This window comes from Rhamphochromis longiceps, linkage group LG13, assembly GCF_057381845.1.
Source record: "Rhamphochromis longiceps isolate RC_006_pf linkage group LG13, R_longiceps_female_GT1.1, whole genome shotgun sequence".
NCBI lineage: Eukaryota > Metazoa > Chordata > Actinopteri > Cichliformes > Cichlidae > Rhamphochromis > Rhamphochromis longiceps.
In genome coordinates, this window is record NC_140569.1 from 13,420,414 (window position 1) to 13,435,551 (window position 15,138).

The 15,138-nt window shown below is 39.8% G+C and overlaps 1 protein-coding gene across 34 annotated transcripts in view; it reads right to left on the reverse strand.

Moving 5' to 3' along the window:
• Positions 1 to 2,747: 2,747 nt before the first annotated feature.
• LOC146655470 (ankyrin-3-like) overlaps positions 2,748 to 15,138 on the reverse strand; it is a 123,800-nt gene continuing 111,409 nt past the window's right edge. For 27 of the 34 annotated variants that reach the window (XM_085427787.1, XM_085427799.1, XM_085427801.1 and 24 more), the window contains 10 exons: positions 14,787 to 14,861; positions 14,276 to 14,407; positions 13,718 to 13,861; positions 8,114 to 9,542; positions 7,847 to 8,009; positions 7,464 to 7,541; positions 7,032 to 7,115; positions 6,805 to 6,918; positions 5,793 to 5,884; positions 2,748 to 4,153 (listed from right to left, as the gene is read on the reverse strand). In XM_085427787.1, coding sequence (XP_085283913.1) covers positions 5,813 to 5,884; positions 6,805 to 6,918; positions 7,032 to 7,115; positions 7,464 to 7,541; positions 7,847 to 8,009; positions 8,114 to 9,542; positions 13,718 to 13,861; positions 14,276 to 14,407; positions 14,787 to 14,861 — 2,291 coding nt within the window. In that variant the 3' untranslated portion in view covers positions 2,748 to 4,153; positions 5,793 to 5,812. Of the gene's footprint in view, positions 4,154 to 5,792; positions 5,885 to 6,804; positions 6,919 to 7,031; positions 7,116 to 7,463; positions 7,542 to 7,846; positions 8,010 to 8,113; positions 9,543 to 13,717; positions 13,862 to 14,275; positions 14,408 to 14,786; positions 14,862 to 15,138 lie in introns of those variants that run through there. The other 7 variants (XM_085427814.1, XM_085427806.1, XM_085427807.1 and 4 more) reach the window with 6 other exon arrangements.

Consider the following 15,138-nt stretch of genomic DNA (forward strand, 5'->3'; position numbering starts at 1 on the left):
AATCAAATATGCTTTAATATTAGACAAAGATAACCAGAGTAGTGCCGAAGTATCTCGATCAGATTTAATTCCAGATTTTGACTAGGCTGCTCCAAAACTCTCATTGTGTTTTTTGGAGCCATTAAGAGGTGGACTTGCTGGTGTATTTTGGATCATTGTTCTTCTGTATAACCCAAGTGCATGTGCAAGTGCATGGACTGATGGCCAGACATTCTCCTTCTGGATTTTCTGGTAGAGTTGTAATGAGATACAGACCTTCCAGAAGTTCCTTAGGTGTTGTTTTGGTTCTTTTATGATGACATGGTTGAGTCATCGATTCGGCAAATTCTGGTAATTTGCCCAATTCCTGGGAAGATGCACTACTGTCCCAAGTTTTCTCTATCTGTGGATGTCAGCTCTCACTGTGGTTCAATGGAGTCCCAAACCTTAGAAATGGCATTGTGAACATTTCCAGACTGATAGATGGCAATGACTTTGTTTTGCCTGCGTCTTTGAGTTTCTGTAGCTCCTTAATAAATGAAATCATCGTTTAATAACTGCATTTTGTGTTCACTCAGGTTATCTTTTTAACATTAAAATCTGTTTGATTTTCTGAAACACTTAAGTGTGAGGATTGTGCAAAAAGATAAGAATTCAGGAATGGGGCAAAGATTTTTTCACAGCACCGTATACATCTTTTTATGTTCAGGCTTTCAGAAAATGGTCCATACAGACCAATCATGCCTTACATTGTCAGTGTTGCTCATGTTTATTTTAAGGGAAAATTGCCAAGCCAACACTACAAACTAAAACGAACCTGTTATGCCCATTCTACAGATACACACAGCAAAGCGGAGACCCACGTCCTCCCACCAGCCAAAATGCCCTCACACAATAAGTCCATGGTGAGAGTTAGTCAACTCAGATAGTGAACAAAAATTTAAAAATTTAAATGTAAGGTGAAGGTCATTTTTTCCAATGAGAGAATTTGCTATATTCTGCAATGGAAATCCTCCATTGTGGATCCATTGCTGAAGATCCAGAGAAGAATTAGCCAGTATGCAGTGGACGAGAGACCTAATTGTACCCAAACAGGTTTTTATAAAGCCCCCCCCCCCCCCCCACCAAAAAAAGGCGAATGTCATCCCAGATACATGGAAGCTCCAGGTTCTGTGTCACATTTCATTACAAAGAGGGGGGTTGATTTTTCAGCTTGCTCCACCGCAGTGGTGTCTAATGTAATCTGTGGATTATTTTAAACAATGCTCATCTTTAAATCAAAGAAGCATAAAGTAGGTGTAGCAGGTTGTGCGTTTTCTTGGGATAATCTTGCAACTGTAGTCATGGTCACAGGATGATGTGGGAAGAACTGCTTTAAACACTAATGAATCAGTAGGCGGCACAGTGTTTTTCTTTTGTGTTCCACCACGTATTAAAGATGATCATGCTTACTGGACAAACTCACTGGCATTTATGTCTTTTAGCAACAACATTAAAACCATCTGCCTACGAATGTGTGGTTTCCTCACATGCCAAAACAGGTCTGTCCAAACAGGGTACTGACAAAGAACCTCTGGGCTTGCAGGTTTTTTGCTGTGGCCATTACCTTCAGGGACTGGGATGTGCCCGGTCTTCAACAGCATTTAGACAAGTGGTACATCAAACTAAATATTGTTACAAAGTAAGATCCATATGAATTGCACTGTAAGAAAATCATCAGTGTTACTCATTTTACCTTTATTGTGTTTTAATGTAGGAACTAACATGTGTTAATGTTATTGCTACTGCATTATCTTACCATCTTTGGCATCCAATATTGAACTTGAGCTTTATTATGTTAAAAAAATCATAAGGCTAAGGCATGAGAGATGGTGCTATGAAATGTCTACGGTATAGTTTACATTTTTTCCATCAGCTGGAAGTGTTGCTGCCTGGCGCTCAAGGACACTTAGGTGAGGAGAAACACATAATTTTGGCAGTAACTCCCACGACATCACTACTGATCACTGCCATTGTGCAACTTACATAATAATAATAATTAAAGAAAAAACATTCAAGGACACAAAGATAAGAAGAGAAACAACTGTACTGCAAAATCACTGCATTTTATTGTATTTTTTTTTTTGGAGTTTTTAGGTTGATTTTTTTTAAAGACGTTTGAAACATTTGTGATGGCATCATTGCTGTTATAGCCTCTAAAAGACCTTGAATAACCAAAGTGCTAGAATAGTTATATTTCAATGGCTTCACTCTGTTAGTAAGAATTGTACATCAAAAAATCTGCTCAGGTGAAAACACATATCAAAGAAAATTAACAAAATTGATACTTCAACCATATCAAAGTATCCTCTACCCCCTGATTGACATAGTAGTACAAGGGGATGTGGTACAGCACCCTATCTGACTTCCTTTAATACTCCCACCCAAAAAAACTGAAAAAAAAAAGTTACATAGTTTTCATGTCCACAGCATAGACATCAGCATACTGAGCCATCGCAGCAGTAGAACACCACACTTTAACTACATGGGCATCTAATGAAAACTGATACATAAATTCCTAATGTCATGTAAAGTGTGTAAAATAAAACTTTGTCAGTGAGCTAGTGAAAACAATTCTATTCGACACTGCATATACAGACTCTCAAGCCTAAAGAGATCACACAGTTTCAGAGTTAAAACACAATTTATTTAATGCTTAAATAACTGGTTCTGACCATCCAGTGTTTTGTCATACAATATGCTATTTGGAGCTACAATCAAACAATGTCTTTATGTGTCCTTAATGTGAGTAGGTTTTAAATTAAGGAAATACTTCACCAAAGAATCCAAAGTGAAATGCCCCAGTTTTCCTTTAATACCACAGCAGCCATTAGAAAACCAAACTGAAACACTGCTAAATGTTTACAAACAGTCTTACAGTGTACAGAGACTCCTAAACCTTATAGCCAATATGCACAATACAAGTATAATTTTACAGCGAGCCAGCCTACTAGCATTTACATTCTGATTACTTCGTTCCTGTAGCAGAAGCTGCCCTCCAGTTTTACACAGACAGACAAGACATCACATCCTCAAGAAGCTAGAGATTTTTTTTCATCCTCACCCCAACATGATAAAAGCTTTAATGGTATCCTTTTTCAATTTGAAATATAAAATCGGTGACAAACGTCAGGGCTATATGTGTATAGTGATAAAGGGATTCATTTGAATACAGTGTTTTGCAAACCTGTAAAAATTGTAATTAAAATAATGTGAACAGCATGCATGAAAATATGAGTACTCTGAAAGGCTCCTTTTTTTTGCAGGATTAGATCCATTCCCACTTTGGGAATTACAGAAATTAGATTTTTTTCTGGAAATTTCTTCTGTTAAAATCAAACCAGCTTTTTCATGTACAAACATTATACCTGTTCTAGTAATTAATTATACAAGAACCCGTGAAGTTACACTCAAATCTTTAAAAGTGAAATCGTTTCAGTAAATTTTGAAAGCACTTGAAAAGGTCACTCTCCTCAGTGCGTTCGCAACCAGCAACTTGTCCATTCGATTTAAAAGAATTATACACATTAGAATTTTATATACAGGAAAAAAAAGCTTTTGTGTTAGTTGTGTTTAAGTTTTAAAAAGGAAGGAAAAAAACCTCCAAACAATTTACATCCTGACAACAATGGGTTCAAGAAAAAACTATAAGGCGAGTGTTGAAGTTGGATTAGAAGTGTCCATTCGATTTTTCTTGTGTGTGTTATTGTGTCTACCTCATTCTTTTCACCCACCATGTGCATTGAGCTCTTGTGCCATCTTTGGTCACAGTTGCACCTGTGTGGTTGTCAGTAATGGAGTCTCTGTCGTTTTTCGCAACAAACGACGCTCCTCCAAAAAGCTCTCACAACACCAGTGGACCGATGGCACGTATTGTTTCACACAAAACAGGAAGCAGGATCATTGTCCACTGGTCCACCACAGTCAGAAAGTGAGAACTTCTTGGTCCTTTAATTGACAGGGAGTGAGTTTTTCATGCTCATGCGCAAGTCAGAAGGGTTGACTCCTTTCATGTGAAAGCCATTTATTTAGAGCAGATAGTGGCACACTGGACCTTGCTTTAAGTCCTCGAACCTGAAGTCTTAGCCCTCTGAACACTTGTTCCCAGGAAACGTTGAACTTGGTTCCTCTGTATCTGGAAGACAAAACAGTACGTTGCATATTGCAGCACATTTACTGTCACCCTCTTGAAGCTCATACAATACATTACAACTGACAGTGCATTGCCTAATATTGAGTATTAAACTGAATTCAAAGGGTGTAACGTGTACAATGTTTTTCTTAAGTGTTTCATTCCTTTGTATGACAAAATGACAACACATTAACAAGACCTGATGGTACGTGGGTTGTTATGGTGACCTCTGTTACCATAGAAACTCTTTGGCAGACTTCATGGCAGTGCCATCCCATTTCTGCGCAGATGGAATGATTCACCGCAAACATACGGGTGAGCAGCAGTAGGGATTAACAGTCTGGCCAGTGGGATAACAAACTCTTTTTGGATGGGACAAAGCTGTTGTGAGTTGGGGATTTAGTGGACAAAGAAAAGGCGTGGAGGGTTTTAGCGGGGCAATATAATGCTGAGGTGTGTAGTGACCCTCAACCCTGTTCCCTTTGTAAATGTTTTATATTCTTTCACAATGAGGGAACGCAGAGGACAGAAAATCTGCCAGGGGATAACCAAGCTCATGCCAGTTTCTTCTTTGCTTTGAGTTTGAACTATCTGACTAAATTGATGATTTCATTTACTTTAATACTGTGGATACAGGCATCTCATGTGCAGCACTGTGCAAACGTTTGAGCAGCTTCAGAGGTTCCCAAATGTGATGCTGTAGAGTATGTAAAGTATAGTATTTATTGAGAGTATGTAAAAAAAAAAATTGCTAGTTTTCTTCAGGATCATTCTCCTTTTGCATGATTTGAGCCAAGCTTTTGACTCTAGGGTATACAGAGACTCTGGTATACAGAGTTCATGGTCAACCCAATGACAGTAAGGTGCCCTGTGCCTGCAAAACAAATCCAAATCACCCCCCTTCCGCTTTGACAGCTGGTATCAAGCGTTAGTACTGATGTGCTGCTTTTGATTTTTGCCAAATATGGGTCTGTGCAATACAACCAAACATCTCCACTTTGGTCTTGACTGTCCAAAGGACATTGCACATTAAGTCTTTCTGGTTTCTTCAGATGCAACAACCTAAACTGTGGTGTCTTGTTCTGTTTAGACAAGACAGGCTTTCTCTTAACGGCACATCCAACTTACTTATGATCAGTTGATCAACTGCATTTGATTAGCAGCAACTGGCTGCTATTTACCTTCTTTCAAAAGCAGTACAGGTGTACTTTGTTTTTCACAGGACTGTATCTCTCGACAAGACATCTTTATAGTTAACTATTAAAAAAGAAACAAACAAAATCTGCTATTTACTAGCTTAATAGTAAAACGTGGTTACACTGAACACGACTGATTACTTTGTACTACATTTATTAATAAATAAAAGGTATACCGGTAGGTTAATTGAGAGGTAGGTTACTTTTGGTGCCTAAAATGATAGTTTGCTCTGTTCAAAGTTTAAAATCTGTAAAGCCTAGAAATAAAAACACAGAATACACTAATACAAAAGTGAAGGCATTAGGTGGTACTAGGTGCTATTCAATGCCCCTGACTTCAGTTAGTGGGAAGTCAGTGAACAACAACGGATATGTACAACATGTACAGTAGTTAAAGCCTGGGGACTATGATGACTGTGTTAAGGTGAGAAAGTAAACTACTGTACCTGGAAGAGAGTAACCATCCCTATGAGTGGTGCTTTTTATCCCCTGATCTTCTATCATCTTTCCGCCTGCTATTCCTTGACCCCTCTCCCTGCTGGAAAACACACATAGAAGTATACATAAGACATGGTATTCTTATCTTCTGATAGAAAAAGACACAAAAAAACCTCACTGCAACCAAAAACACACCTGAAACATCAAAATAAGAGAAAGAAGAAGCAAAACTCAAATGTTAGTAATAGCATCATCGCAAGAGTTATAATTAGGACTTAAACCACACACCAAGTAGACACCTGGAAAAAGAATAATTATGCCATTATGGACAGAGCTGGAAACAAAAGGAGCTGATTGAGTTTCCTTAGCACTCATTAGTCATACTCTTGACTAATTGGCTAAATGCTTTAAAAGACCATTATAAAAGACCATTAGCACCACACAGTCAGGAGAACTGCAGTCAGCATCTTCTTTGTTATGCAAACAAAACAGACACCACACACTGTTAAAACACAACATGCAAGGTTGCAGTTCATATGATATTTGTATATATTTGCCCACTATGGAGATAATAGTCATCTCAAACCAGTTAATCCAGTGTTAACAGGAATTAACTTCACTGAATTCACTGGAGTAAAAGATGATTAAATCTAATTGACTCCCTCCCTCTTTGACTTAAAGCTGCACCTTTTACCACGTGTTACTTTCTTAATCTCAATTTTGCTCTTAACACTTCACTTAAATAATCTTTAAGGTTCAGAAGAGCCTTTAATTTTTAAAGTGAGACTCAGAATTGTGGCCCGTGACTGCAAATTTCTTATTTAGATGAGTTATAATGTTATTTTCTTTTGTTTCAGACCCACTGTGATTCACTGTCAAATGCAGCTTTAAGCCTAAAAATTGTTTTTGCTGTTAACCTCCCACCCAAGTAGTTCTTAGACTGATGTCTTGTGACAGGAGAATAACAGCATATCAAAGGAAACCCATCTAGATGGTAGATTAATTGGATCTTCATGCGACCTCTGATGCATCTTCTTGCAGAATGGGACTGTGGTGAAGGTCTTTGTGCCACCTGTCACCTCCTTGGTTTTCTGGTGTGGGAGTAGACACCCGGCGAATAACCTTCCTTATGACCTGCTCAAGGCAGAAGAAAAGATCTGATGGTGCCTGATTGTATAAAAACACCATCCCTATGATGGGTATTATTTCAGAGCTGGATAGGAAATGGGAATTAAAGTATACATTACTTTTCTACTGATGAGGTTACCATCTTGGTCCATATAGTGTTCCTCTGTCATGGTCTCACCTGGGATATTCTTTGCTTCTTCTCCCTGTAGGTATTTGTGGTTAGCACGTGAATAAAAGCTTGCCAACTTCCTGAGCACTTCACACACGATTAAAAATAATCCATCACCATCACCACACTGAAACAAAACACCAGTGAGAATAATAACCCTGACAGAAAGAGGATGGATTAGTTTTCATTTATGAACTGTGACAGGGTCAGTAGAGCTTGTAAACAAACATATGCACAGTCATATCTAGACACACACATACACACAAATAGAATAAACCACCATTATACCAAGCAAGACTATTACGTATCACAGCAGACTGACCAGTCTAAACCAAACCAAACCACGACCCAGCTCAGCACCTGCTTCAGGCTTTCAGTGTACCTTTAAAATTAGACGGCGTCTGAAGATTCTGGTGGTTACTGTCTGTTCTTCCTCTGAACCGGAATCTACACTAACTCGCTGTGGAGGGAGGTTTTATACAAACGTTACACAACAGAGGGAGTCAAGTGGAAAAAAGAAGCACATGTGTAGGACAGTTACAGGTTGAAACATTTTTGTTGTTGTCCTTTTTATGCACCTCAACTCCATAGTTGGCTGAATCAGGAAAGACAACTTTAGAATAATAGAGAAGTTTAGTTTTCTTTAGCGTAAGATGTGCTATGTATTTCTCCTGTAGAATTAGAAGGCAGTATAGGACTTTAGTACAGAAAATAAACAAAGATTTCATCCCTCATTGTTACAGGTACAACAGTCTTTAGTATTACCTGGACTTTTTTCTCTGACATTAGTGTTCCCTCCTCTTTTCTGCCATTTGATGATTCAGATGAGCCGTCCTGAGGTGAGTGCTTTGAGTTGTCGCCGTTCTGTCGGGACCTCCCTGATTCTCCTCTAGATGAGGAGGTGATGGAGTCACTAGAGTTCTCTTGGCTGTTGGAAAAACAAACAAAACAACACACCAAATAAGTGGTCTGAGAGATTGTTATTTTGTGATTCTATTTGAGCATTGTACTTAAAAAAAAAAAAGATTTTACCTTTCTCGTCTGTCGAGCAAGTCTGAGCTGACACTGCGTCCTGGCGTTGGTGGTTCCACATTGACACTGGATGAATCGCTGTGCCAACCTGAAAGTGAACAAAGGTCTTGTTCTGCATGTTCAACGTGATCACAAAGCTCCTGAATCCTGGACTTGGTCATCTCTTCGTTCTCCTCCTTTTCCTCTGAGCCACCTTTGTTCTTCACCTCCTCCAACAAAGACCCTAATGCTTCTTCTTTGATCTCTTTATCCTCCTCCTCCTCATCTTCTTCATTGGGCTGAAGTTCCTCAAGTGCCTCATCCCAGGCCTGAGGGGAGAGGCGGACTACAGTCTGGTCCTCGACGTCCTGTTGTGATGTACTGCAAATATCCTTTTCACTGCCACACAACGTCGAATCCTTAAACTGCATATCTTCATGTGTATCATCTATTCTATCACCCTTACAGAAAACTTTCTCAGCGTCTCCATCAACTTTTCTGCTATCTGCTTCAAATGTGGCACAAGCTTTTTCCATTTCATGCTCATTTCCTGGCAGGTCATACTGCTCGTTTAACAGCTGTACATCTCTCACCACTTCCATAACATAGGCTGTCCCCTCATTCCCGTCATGAATATTATCCTGCTGGTTACTCACTAAATCTTCCTCTTCCTCTTCAAACCCCTCTTTCTGTTCCACCAAATTTTCCTCTGTTAGTTTAGACCTATCTTTTGTTATCATCTCACATTTTCTTTCCACATTTTCAATTAAGTCTCGCTCTACCCACTTTTCCACTAATGCACTTCCCTCTTCCAACTCTGCTGCAGCCACTTCAACAACCTTCCCTAATTCTTCTGTCACTTCCTTTTCACCTCTTTTCAAACAAACATCCTGTTTTACCCCATTAAAGGGATCCAGCTGCACTCTTCCATCTCCAATTTGTGCTCTCTCTGGTGATGAAGGGGTTATCGATGAAATTGATGATAATGAAGGGGAAGATGTGGTGTATGCCATATCAACATCTAATTCACACATCGTGGGAAAGGACCGTGACCTGGGCCTGTGGATCGGCTCCATTTCTTGAAAAGATCGGTCCTCCTCCTCGCTCAATAGCAGCTGATCATTCAGGGCAATGTGGGGCTTTCTTGGCTTATAGGGAATAGGATCAGGAAGTTCAAATACTGGGACAGATAGGGTGAGCTCACAGGGTCTAGGGGGGCTCCTAGGGGGGCTTTCTGGCTCTCTGTTACTGGGCTCTAACTCTGAACTCCAAGGCAAGGGCTGAGGCTGGGTGTCAGCAAGCAAAGGTGTGTCTGGTTCTGGGTAATGGTGCTGTTGTTGGTGGTGTGCAAGGGAAGGATTGGGAGTGACGGGGAGGTCAGACTCCAGGAAGTAGGGATCAGAGTGCAGTGTGGCGGGGGACTGCAGCTCCACTAGAATGCTCTGATAATCTGTAGGTGACAGGATGAAAAATGTACAGACATACACACACCAAAGCATAACACAAACAATTTAACACCCGAAAACACACCATAACACCACATGACATGGACAATAGCACAGAGAATGAAATGTAAAGCATGTATCCAGACAACCGTTACCTAGGATAAGGATACATTTAACCCTTTAAAGCCTGAAGCATGAACTAATTGCCAGAATTTTTTTTTAATGGAGCATTTATTGAACCTTCTAACAATTTAAAAATTGTCAGAAGGTTTGTGTTTTTTTATTTTCATGACTATTTAAATTATAGATTCTCACTGAAGGCATCAACACTATGAATGAACACACATGGACTTATGCAGTAAACAAAAAAAGTGTGAAATAACTCAAAACATGTTTTATATTTTAGATTCTTCAAAATAGCCACCCTTTGCACAGATTACTGCTTTGCACGCTCTTGGGATTCTCTCGATGAGCTTCATGAGGTAGTCACCTGAAATGGTTTTCAAACAGTCTTGAAGGAGTTCCCAGAGATCATCAGTCCATTTCATCCCAAACCATCTCGACTGAGTTTAGGTCAAGTGACTGTAGAGGCCAGGCCATCTGTTGCAGTGCTCCATCACTCTCCTTCTTGGTCAAATACCTTTAAACAGCCTGAAGGTGTGTTTGGGATCATTGTCCTGTTGAAAAATAAATGATGGTCCAACTAAACGCAAACCGGATGGGATGGCATCTCGCTGAAGGATGCTGTGGTAGCCATGCTGGTTCAGTGTGCCTTCAATTTTGAATAGGTCTCCAACAATGCCACCAGCAAAGCACCCCCACACCATTACACCTCCTTGTCCATGCTTCACAGTTGGAACCATGCATGCAGAGACCATCCGTTCACCTTTTCTGTGCCGCACCAAGACACGGCACATAGAACCAAAGATTTCAAATCTGGACTCATCAGACCAAAGCACAGATTTCCACTGGTCTAATGTCCATTCCTTGTGTTTCTTGGCCCAAACAAATCTCTTCTGATTGTTGCTTTTCCTTAGTAGTGGTTTCTTAGCAGCTATTTGACCATAAAGGCCTGATTCACGAAGTCTCCTCTGAACAGCTGATGTATGGTACAGATGTGTCTGCTACTGGAACTCTGTGTGCTATATATCTGAGCTCCAATCTCAGGTGCTGTTAACTTCCAATTTCTGAGGTTGGTGACATGGATGAATTTATCCTCAGCAGCAGAGGTGACTCTTGGTCTTCCTTACCTGGGGCAGTCCTCATGTGAGCCACTTTTGTTGTAGCACTTGATGGTTTTTGCAACTGGACTTGGGGACAGATACATTTTAGCAATTTTTCAGACTGCCTGACCTTTAGTTCTTAAAGTAATGATGAACTGTTGTTTCTCTTTACTTAGCTAATTGGGTCTTTCCATAATATGAATTCTAACAGGTGTCAAATAGGGCTGTCAGGTGTACCAACCTGACTTCTGCATAACAAAACTGATGTTCCCAAACCCATTAAGAAGATAAGAAATCCCACAAATGAAACCTAACAAGGCAGACCTGTGAAGTGAAAACCATTTCAGGTGACTACATCATGAAGCTCACTGAGAGAAGGCCAAGGGTTTGCAGCGCTGTCAACAAAGCAAAGGGGGGCTACTTTGAGGAATCTAAAATATAAGACATATTTAGGCTTAATTATCAATTTCTTCTTTGCTACATAATTTCATATATATTGCTTCATATATTTGTCTTCAGTATGTATCTACAATGTAGGAACTAGCAAAAATAATGAGAAACCATTAAATGAGAGATGTCATATTTGTAATATCCAGTGTGCGTGTTTGTATAAGATGGAAGATGGTAGGATGGCTGGATACTAGATAAATAAAATAAAATGAATGCATACATTTAACTGTACCAGATCAGCCACGACATTAAAAGTATTGTGAGAGGTGAAGTCAATATTCTACTGGAAAATATTAATCTAAAGGTTGATATGAACTTCAAAATTAACAAAACTACATCAGTGAGATGCCCTGGAAAAAGTCCAATCTGGACAGAACAAGACACTAATACAGGCTTCATGTTGATCTCCTGATGGTTTAGAGCTGTCTGATTGTAATACTGGGACCTCCACAATATTAGTCAGGTGGTTTTGATGTTATGGCTGATTAGGTTAATATTAAACCTACTATATATAAAGAAGTATTTTATAAGTAGTAATCACAAATGCTGGTCGAAGTTGCTCTTATTTGAAAGATTTTGTCAGTGAGGTAAGATATTAAAAGTGGGAACTATTACTGACATGAGGCCTTATAGTGTGTGATGTGGCTAATATTTACCAAGGTGGTCTGTTACATGCTCACATGGGATAGACGACAGATGAGAGTTTTTAGTAGGAAGAAGCATGGAGTGGAAGGAGAACAAGATAAAGGATAGCAAATGCTAAAGGTATATTTCCATATTAGAAGGATCGATGCGGGTTTGAGTGGGAGGTGGATTGACTGAGGGTGCACAAGTACACTGACAAACAGGACAGGGAGACAATGAGCGGAGAGGCGGGGAAGAAGGACTTGGGCTAGGACAACGTGATCCTGAAGGAGAGATGGGAGGGAGGGTAGACATGGAAAGTGGGGACACTGGGCGGAAAGAGGAGGCCAGCTGGGTCACTAGGGACTCTTTGCTTGAGGAGGCAGTGACAGAAGGAGGGACTGTGCCTGGGGCTGTAGAGTGGATGGCTGACACAGGTATGGTGATAGGCTGAGAATGGCTAGGAGACATAGCGCAGGGTGCAAGGGTGAGGTTGGGCGGAGTTGTTGTAGGTTTGAAGGTATCACCAGTTTGACAAGTGACTGATAGTGCTTGCAAAAGGTCCAGAGTAGGTATGCTGAGTCTGGGGGAAGCTGGAGCAGATGTGGGAGATGTTGGGACAGATATAGCAGAAGAAAGAAAGGGTGATGGTGAATGAGGAGCAGGTGAAGAAGGTAAAGGTGAGGTAATAAGAGGGATTGGGGAAGAAGTAAGGGGAGAGAAAGGAAAGGCCGGGAATTGACGAGGGTCAGTATTGGGACACTGAGGGATGGGACATGCATGGGGAGAGGTGAAAACGTCGAACTCTGCCGGCTGAAATGGAGCTGAAGGTGCCAAGTCTTTGAGCAAAATGGACGACTCATAACTTGGCGAGCGGCGTGGAGGGAAGGGGTGACAGTAAAGCGCTGCTGAAGGTGTAAGGGGAGTGGGTGGAGGTGTTGGGGTTGGTGTTGGAAAGAAAGGACTGGGTGTTTGCAGGATGAAAGCTGCTTCAGGGCCTCCGGAAGTTAAGGGGATAATTATGCAAACTATGGGAAAGGAATAAGGTAAGATACAAAATAAGAGAGATAAAAAGAAACAAAAACTACATTAAACCCAGTGAAACATGCTTGCACAACAGGACAACGAGTGAATAATATGGGTGGATAAGGAGCAGGCATATGAGGATTTTGCCAACACATGACTTTACATTTGTTAAGAGCAGTTATGTGCTGTTATCAGCAGTGGATACTGCTGGTGGGAGTTGATGGGAGGCAGGAGGAACAGAAGGAGGAGGAAGAGGCAGTCTGGTTTCACAGAGGAAGACATTCTCTCATCTATCCAAGGAAGGCTCTGAGGAACTGGAGGAGAACTAGGAGAGCTAAACTAAGTCAGCAGAGAAAAGCAAACTATAGGGTTATATTATTTCTGTATAAGTCACACACTGAAAAACATTCAAAGCAATAGTTAACATGCAGCATGCACTTGAAGTGGAAATTAACAATGTATATTAATCTTCTGTGACAACTGGATACAGCAGTGATTTGCAGAGTATTTACCCTGAGCGTAATCTAATTTTAATGAGAGTTAATTTAACAGAAGCCAATTAAAATCAGTGCAAGTAATAAAGTGCTATATAAAAAAGTTTTCATTTAAACTAAATATTAAAATGAAATTGAAATGTAAAGCAGAAATTTCAGTGTCAAATATATTGTAGAATCAAAAGGAACGTCTTTGAGGAATGGTAAGACCCAGCTGTTCACACAAATTCTAAATCCGAGTGTAAATCACCACTTGTGGTTTTGGTTTCACTAGTATGATACATATGTGATCCATGCATTGCCACAAGAAAAAGAAGGTAGCAGGGAGAGGTAAGAGGTCAGCTAGACAAAGCTAAACTTTACCATCAGCCTGATCCCGGAAAACAGCGTTATCATCGGCAAAACATCTTGTGCCTGAAATGTTACCATAGTCAAATATTGGCCCCTCCAGCAAAGTCACAATATCCATCCGATTGACTTTGGTCAGCACTGCAGTTAAGGCATCCGCTGAGGAAGAAGAGACATTAAAACAGTAAAACAGGAATTTGAGCAAATGTAATTATGCAGACGTTTGGATTAGTCATAGCGAAACCAATTTTTAAGCAAATATATTTTAGAGCATCTGGATGATTTTTCAAAAGAAAAGAGAAAAGAATAACAAAAAAGAAAGCAGAAAACCTCAGTGAGGGGCGATAATAAGGAATGACAATATATGACTTTACCAGACAATATAAAGTACCCTGAGGCAACTATTGTTGTGATTTGGTGCTATATAAAAAAAAACTGAATTGAAGTGAATTGAATTGAAAAATTGAAAAGAACTTTCAGGAGTAAATCAACAGCAGAATGACTGAAAAAGAATGGAAACAAAAACAAGAGTAAGTAAAAAGAAAGATGTATAGACATAAAAAATAATCTTACTTGTGGCGTTTTTCCCTTCCCGACTGACCCATTTCTTAAGAAGCATGAAGCTCTGTGCTGTCAGAGAGTTCGGGTTCTCTAGTCTAATGTGATTGATCTCATCCACTGTGAAGTTCATCTCCCGAGCCAGCTCTGTTCAGACACAAAAACCAAGTCTAACATGAATACTCAAACTTCAGTGTTTTTCTTTTGCACTATCCATAAACAAATTGTCCATCATTTTATGTACAGTGGAAACATAAATACAAATACACAATAAAAATGATTAAAAAAATCCTGTTGTTTAAAAAAAAAAAAAAAAAAAAAAAAAAGTTTTTAGCATTAACTGATCCATCACTTTATTTAAAATTATTTAAAATTCCTCTCCTTTTTAAGGCTTTTAAACCTGGTATCTTAACGCTACATTATAACAGTGTATAGTATCAGAGGCTCTGGGTAACAGTCAGCCTGAAGGTGGCAGTAAATAACAAGGCTCGGGGGCTTGAGAAATAAATAAAGCAGTGGTTATAACCTGTCCAACTGAGTCCCAAGTGATCTGCAACTATAGCCATGCGCAAGTCCGTTCGCTCACAAGGACTTTGGGGACCTGGCAAGATAGAAGACATTGATTCATTAATACCAATAACATTTTTCTACACTTACACGCTAATGTAAAAGAAAAATACATGTGTATAATTTTCCTTTCCTGGCCACTTATTAGTCATGATTATCAGCATTAGTTACAGCTGTGATACAAATATTTTGATTACTATGGCTACCATATTACTGGAATCATTTCCACAAGATGGCAAGGAAAGGATATTTCATACTAGAGACGCTATGGGGAACATAAATGTGTCTACATAGTAAGTGGTTCTCTGTGA